This window comes from Euprymna scolopes, chromosome 9, assembly GCF_053919585.1.
Source record: "Euprymna scolopes isolate OS-2025 chromosome 9, ASM5391958v1, whole genome shotgun sequence".
NCBI lineage: Eukaryota > Metazoa > Mollusca > Cephalopoda > Sepiida > Sepiolidae > Euprymna > Euprymna scolopes.
The window spans coordinates 167118573-167126618 of record NC_136490.1 but is presented as its reverse complement, the minus strand read 5'-3'; the positions used below and the strand labels follow the sequence as shown (position 1 = coordinate 167126618).

The 8046-nt window shown below is 25.6% G+C and overlaps 1 protein-coding gene across 1 annotated transcript in view; it reads right to left on the bottom strand.

The window, feature by feature from the left end:
• Positions 1 to 6158: 6158 nt before the first annotated feature.
• Positions 6159 to 8046, bottom strand: part of LOC145284972 (retinochrome-like) — a 53534-nt gene continuing 51646 nt past the window's right edge. Inside the window, exon 6 of the mRNA XM_080134076.1 lies at positions 6159 to 7166. Within this exon, the coding sequence (XP_079990202.1) occupies positions 6951 to 7166 (216 nt within the window). The 3' untranslated portion in view covers positions 6159 to 6950. The remainder of the gene's footprint in view (positions 7167 to 8046) is intronic.

The following is an 8046-nucleotide window of genomic DNA, read 5'->3' as shown; positions in this document are numbered from 1 at the left end:
AGTTTTATTTAATATATAGATGTTATTCATTTTTAATGAGTATTGTTCATAGTTTTATTTCATATATAGATATGTTATTCATTTTTAATGAGTATTGTTAATAGTTTTATTTCATATATAGATATGTTATTCATTTTTAATGAGTATTGTTCATAGTTTTATTTCATATATAGATATGTTATTCATTTTTAATGAGTATTGTTCATAGTTTTATTTAATATATAGATATGTTATTCATTTTTAATGAGTATTGTTAATAGTTTTATTTCATATATAGATATGTTATTCATTTTTAATGAGTATTGTTAATAGTTTTATTTCATATATAGATATGTTATTCATTTTTAATGAGTATTGTTCATAGTTTTATTTCATATATAGATATTTTATTCGTTTTTAATGAGTATTGTTCATAGTTTTATTTCATATATAGATATGTTATTCATTTTTAATGAGTATTGTTCATAGTTTTATTTAATATATAAATATGTTATTCATTTTTAATGAGTATTGTTCATAGTTTTATTTCATATATAGATATGTTATTCATTTTTAATGAGTATTGTTAATAGTTTTATTTCATATATAGATATGTTATTCATTTTTAATGAGTATTGTTCATAGTTTTATTTCATATATAAATATGTTATTCATTTTTAATGAGTATTGTTCATAGTTTTATTTAATATATAGATGTGTTATTCATTTTTAATGAGTATTGTTAATAGTTTTATTTCATATATAGATATGTTATTCATTTTTAATGAGTATTGTTAATAGTTTTATTTCATATATAGATATGTTATTCATTTTTAATGAGTATTGTTCATAGTTTAATTTCATATATAGATATGTTATTCATTTTTAATGAGTATTGTTCATAGTTTTATTTCATATATAAATATGTTATTCATTTTTAATGAGTATTGTTCATAGTTTTATTTCATATATAGATATGTTATTCATTTTTAATGAGTATTGTTCATAGTTTAATTTCATATATAGATATGTTATTCATTGTTAATGAGTATTGTTAATAGTTTTATTTAATATATAGATATATTATTCATTTTTAATGAGTATTGTTCATAGTTTTATTTAATATATAGATATGTTATTCATTTTTAATGAGTATTGTTAATAGTTTTATTTAATATATAGATATGTTATTCATTTTTAATGAGTATTGTTCATAGTTTTATTTAATATATAGATATGTTATTCATTTTTAATGAGTATTGTTCATAGTTTTATTTAATATATAGATATGTTATTCATTTTTAATGAGTATTGTTCATAGTTTTATTTAATATATAGATGTGTTATTCATTTTTAATGAGTATTGTTCATAGTTTTATTTAATATATAGATATGTTATTCATTTTTCATGAGTATTGTTCATAGTTTTATTTTATATATAGATATGTTATTCATTTTTAATGAGTATTGTTCATAGTTTTATTTAATATATAGATGTTATTCATTTTTAATGAGTATTGTTCATAGTTTTATTTAATATATAGATGTGTTATTCATTTTTAATGAGTATTGTTCATAGTTTTATTTAATATATAGATATGTTATTCATTTTTCATGAGTATTGTTCATAGTTTTATTTTATATATAGATATGTTATTCATTTTTAATGAGTATTGTTCATAGTTTTATTTAATATATAGATGTTATTCATTTTTAATGAGTATTGTTCATAGTTTTATTTAATATATAGATGTGTTATTCATTTTTAATGAGTATTGTTCATAGTTTTATTTAATATATAGATATGTTATTCATTTTTCATGAGTATTGTTCATAGTTTTATTTTATATATAGATATGTTATTCATTTTTAATGAGTATTGTTCATAGTTTTATTTAATATATAGATGTTATTCATTTTTAATGAGTATTGTTCATAGTTTTATTTAATATATAGATGTGTTATTCATTTTTAATGAGTATTGTTCATAGTTTTATTTAATATATAGATATGTTATTCGTTTTTAATGAGTATTGTTCATAGTTTTATTTAATATATAGATATGTTATTCATTTTTAATGAGTATTGTTCATAGTTTTATTTAATATATAGATATGTTATTCATTTTTAATGAGTATTGTTAATAGTTTTACTTAATATATAGATATGTTATTCATTTTTAATGAGTATTGTTCATAGTTTTATTTAATATATAGATATGTTATTCATTTTTCATGAGTATTGTTCATAGTTTTATTTAATATATAGATATGTTATTCATTTTTAATGAGTATTGTTCATAGTTTTATTTAATATATAGATATGTTATTCATTTTTAATGAGTATTGTTCATAGTTTTATTTAATATATAGATATGTTATTCATTTTTAATGAGTATTGTTCATAGTTTTATTTAATATATAGATATGTTATTCATTTTTAATGAGTATTGTTAATAGTTTTACTTAATATATAGATGTTATTCATTTTTAATGAGTATTGTTCATAGTTTTATTTAATATATAGATATGTTATTCATTTTTAATGAGTATTGTTAATAGTTTTATTTAATATATAGATATGTTATTCATTTTTAATGAGTATTGTTAATAGTTTTATTTAATATATAGATATGTTATTCATTTTTAATGAGTATTGTTAATAGTTTTACTTAATATATAGATATGTTATTCATTTTTAATGAGTATTGTTCATAGTTTTATTTAATATATAGATGTTATTCATTTTTAATGAGTATTGTTCATAGTTTTATTTAATATATAGATATGTTATTCATTTTTAATGAGTATTGTTAATAGTTTTACTTAATATATAGATATGTTATTCATTTTTAATGAGTATTGTTCATAGTTTTATTTAATATATAGATATGTTATTCATTTTTAATGAGTATTGTTCATAGTTTTATTTAATATATAGATATGTTATTCATTTTTAATGAGTATTGTTCATAGTTTTATTTAATATATAGATATGTTATTCATTTTTAATGAGTATTGTTCATAGTTTTATTTAATATATAGATATGTTATTCATTTTTAATGAGTATTGTTAATAGTTTTACTTAATATATAGATATGTTATTCATTTTTAATGAGCATTGTTCATAGTTTTATTTAATATATAGATATGTTATTCATTTTTCATGAGTATTGTTCATAGTTTTATTTAATATATAGATATGTTATTCATTTTTAATGAGTATTGTTCATAGTTTTATTTAATATATAGATATGTTATTCATTTTTAATGAGTATTGTTCATAGTTTTATTTAATATATAGATATGTTATTCATTTTTAATGAGTATTGTTCATAGTTTTATTTAATATATAGATATGTTATTCATTTTTAATGAGTATTGTTCATAGTTTTATTTAATATATAGATATGTTATTCATTTTTAATTAGTATTGTTCATAGTTTTATTTAATATATAGATATGTTATTCATTTTTAATGAGTATTGTTAATAGTTTTACTTAATATATAGATATGTTATTCATTTTTAATGAGTATTGTTCATAGTTTTATTTAATATATAGATATGTTATTCATTTTTAATGAGTATTGTTCATAGTTTTATTTAATATATAGATATGTTATTCATTTTTCATGAGTATTGTTCATAGTTTTATTTAATATATAGATATGTTATTCGTTTTTAATGAGTAGATATGTTATGTCAATAAAAAAAATAAAGTGAGAATGAGCATTTCTCTATTCATATAGATGATTTGACGCTCGTCATGTTAGGTTGATTCTTACTGGGTTTGCAATATTTTCTTGCTGCATCCTTGGTTGTTTTTCTCTGGATCCTCATTTTTCTCTCTAGAATCTTTTTAGTTCAACATGTCTGTTGTTCACATTGGTTGATTAAAATAAATTTCAGCAATTTCAATTAAAATAATCATATTTTTAATTGTATGTGTAAATACAATTAAAATAATCATATTTTTTAATTGTATGTGTAAATACAATTAAAATAATCATATTTTTTAATTGTATGTGTAAATACAATTAAAATAATCATATTTTTTAATTGTATGTGTAAATACAATTAAAATAATCATATTTTTTAATTGTATGTGTAAATGCATTTAAAATAATTCTATTTTTTAATTGTATGTGTAAATACAATTAAAATAATCATATTTTTTAATTGTATGTGTAAATACAATTAAAATAATCATATTTTTTAATTGTATGTGTAAATGCATTTTTCACAGAAATCGAAAGATAAACACAAAAGAGCAACCTTCCAGGTATCAAGATGGTATGTTTAGTCTAACATCTGCTTGCATTATTACTGTTGTATTCGCCTACCACCCACCTTTCTAACATTCCTCCTATTGACCATAATAATGACTCGTATGCAATATCGGTTGTTTATCTTGCCACTCGGAGATGTAAACATTTGAAATTCTGACCAGCTTTATCTGGTTGGTACAAATTCATTAGTAAATATTCTACACATCATTAGCAGAAGAAATTTGGAGGAATTTGCAATTAACCATTATTTTCAATTTCAATTTTTTTTTTTTTTTTAAATATTTTGACCCTAAACAAGGCACATTGCCACTTTGGTGTAGGGGGCTACTATTAGGGACATAGGCTACAGGGGTACTAGGTGGGGAGTTGGGCAGCAAGATGTCGGTTCACGTTACACTTGAACTTCTGTATGTCAGTATAGTTGGGGAAGCAGGAACCTGGAAGGTAATTCCAGAATCTAGCAGTTCTGGGGAAGAAACTACTGGAGTAGAAAGATCTTTTACATCTAGAGATCTCTACTGTGTGGGGTGGGATTTAGCTGCCTGTCGGGTTTGTTGAGGGTGTTTATGCCATGGGGGTACAAGTGTCTGCAGTTCGCCAGAGCATTCACCATTAAAATACTTGTAGAACAGGCAGAGGGATGCAACATTTCGTTGATGGGACAGAGACTGAAGCTTGGATGCCAGTTCAGGGCCTATCAGATTTTGAACCTTGTCTAGGAGTGATAGACTAGTAGCAGATGCACCAACCCGAATATGACAACAATACTCCATACGTGGGCGAATGGTGGCCTTATTGAGGTACTGGATACTTTCAGGTATCAGTAGTTTTCTAGCACAGTAGAGAGAACCTACCTCCTTCGCAGCAGCCCTGGCAATGCTTTCAATGTAATTGTTCCAACTCATGTTTCCTGTGAACGTTAGGCCAAGTAGTTTGAAAGCTGTACTCTCAGATAAAGAGTCACTGGCCATTGTTATTGGTGGCAGAGAAGATTTCTTGTAATTATTGAAGCAAACCAGTTTAGTCTTGGCAGCATTGAATGTGACCATCCATTTTTGTCCTCATTCCACTACAGATTGGAGGTCATCCTATAGTTTTTTTTTGCCATTTCTTTAGATATGTGTTCATTTATTTTCCTGTCATGCCTGTTATAGAGTGTGGTGTCATCAGCATATATACCCATCTCAGAGGCAATTTTGTCAGGGAGGTCATTAATGAATATTAGGAACAATAGAGGTCCAAGGATAGACCCCTGAGGCACTCCCGCATTTATATTACACTGTTTAGATGTATGACCGTCGAGGACAACCTGGATTTTTTTCTTATCTATGAAGGATTTAATTATGTTAAGTATTCTACCAGTGATACCGTTTGAATCATTATTTTCAATGCATCATTTGGTTGTTTCAAAAGTTTTAGTTGATTTAAAATTTCATGTTGAAAATTCAAGACAACATCTTTATTCATAAAATAATGACGTTTGCTCTATAAATTGATTTCATTTTTCCATGAACTTGTAAATATCTCACTTGTAAAATATTTTAGATTTTTATATAAAATATGAATCTAATATTAAATCTGCCTGACCCAACCACGCAGAACGCCCATTTGTTATGTTCTAAATGAATTGAACTAAGAAATGAAAACATGTTTTAACAAAAAAATAAAAAAATAAATTCTAAGAGCAGCAACTGCGACAAACAATAAAGTGAATTAGATTATTTCCCTTACATCCACAAGATCACATGGACAAGCTATAAAAGCTGAGCTTCATTTTATTGAGTGTGATTGTTGTTCGCTCTTTGGAAATCATATTTGAAGATGTTCTTTAGATTTTTTTGCTCCTACGATGCACTGATGGAATTGCTAATAAAGTACACAACAATCATTTTTATGCAAAAAGCATATTTTATTAATCTCAACTAAACAGATTTCCATTTTCCTTCATTATGTTTTAGCCATATTTAGGAGGTTCATACGAGATCAAAGGATGTTTATCTGAACGCTATTCTAAATGCTTCACAAGTCAAATTCGGCAACTACTATATTATCTCAGATCCTTTCTATTTTTGTCGCATGACAGTAAAACATCATCTCTCGTCGATATGTAGCAGGCATAAAAATAATACAATTTTTTTTTTTTTGCAAATCAATGTTCATGCAAATTAGGCACACACTAATAAATCATTTTGCAGGGTTCATTGATTTCATCTGTCCCCTAAAGAATTTTTTTTGGGGGGAAATCATGGTCAGTCAACTTACAAGCATCGAAAAAAGACCTTTCTTCTCACTCCTTTCTATCCCTCTCCACTGAACACTTCAGTATGGACGATCTTCACCTGAAGATGACTGCTCGCCGAACTGTGATGTTCAAAAACCTTCAACTTTTCGTTTTTCTTGCTGTCTAATTTTCTGCTGTGGAAATAAACCTTTGGTTGTTCACATCGATTAGCAAGAGAAAACAAATCTTTATTTATGTCTGCTACAGATATGGCCTTAACTGTCCTTATCAATGCTAAATCACCTGATGCGTTTTGTCAAATCAAATCTACGATTCACTTCAGAAAACATCACAGCTATGTAATGTACAACGTCTTTTATTTTTTGTCCAATAAATATCAAAACCTTTGTTGAATTTGAGTTTCTTTTACTGAAAGTAATGTTTTCATTATGTGATTAATCATGGCTTTTTAATCGATGATTTTGGCATTGTACGGACACGGGTGAGGAAAATTAATATTGGGTACAAGATGCAACCAAATTTGGCCATCAGAGGGGGTAAGGTACCTGCCAAGTTGGTGATATAAGATCCTCTGTCAGTGAAAGCTGCGTAGAGGGCAATATAAGCAAAACCAGACCAAGAGATGAGTGCAATCGGTATAAAAACAGCCGCCAACTGGAAAAGAAAAGGAAATTAAGATAAGAAATGAACGGGACATGTAATTTCATGGTTAATAAAATGAAATAAGTTTAAATTTGTTATTTGTAAGAATTTTTATTTGTTTTATTAGGTTTTAGTCTTTCTGTACGACAAGTTAAAGTACAACAAATGGCTCTTGCTGATTCTCTTATGTGATATTTAGGCACGCCCTTTGAGCAACCTAGGAGTTTTATGTCAAGAACAATACAGCAACAAGCAATCGATTTTATTTTAGATGGACTGACATGCTGTTTGTTTTTTTTTTTTCTGCTAAAAGTTTTTGTAAAAAGAAAAAAAAATAGTTTTTCCCAGAAAAATATCAGTCAAACAGTTTGCACAATCATTGGATTTGGTAAACATTTACTATTAAAAAGAAACAAAAAAAAAACAAAAATTTTAATTCAGGGAACATTTTTATGTTTCATTCATACTGTTTTTCAAATATTCACTTTTTAAATATTTTTAGATGAAAACTATATTTATAGTCTGTTCTACAAGTACTTTAATGGTGAGTGCTCTGATGAACTGCAAGCACTTGTGCCTCCTCGACATGACTACCCCCGACAAACCCGACAAGCAACTAAGTCCCACCCCTTTACAGTAGAGATCCCTAGGTGTAAGAAAGCCTTTTACTCCAATAGTTTCTTCCTCAGAACTGCAAGTCTTTGGAACTCCCTTCCGGTATTCTGCTTTCCCAACCGTACTTAGGATTTGAACATTGCAACATTGATTATGAATACCAGTATTAGAAAAGATGATCTCATGGTGTCTTTATTTTAACATGCGGGACAAGGCGTTCAGAAATATCATGATTCAAATCAAGTTAGTTTGCATATGTCGGATTTAAGTGAATAAA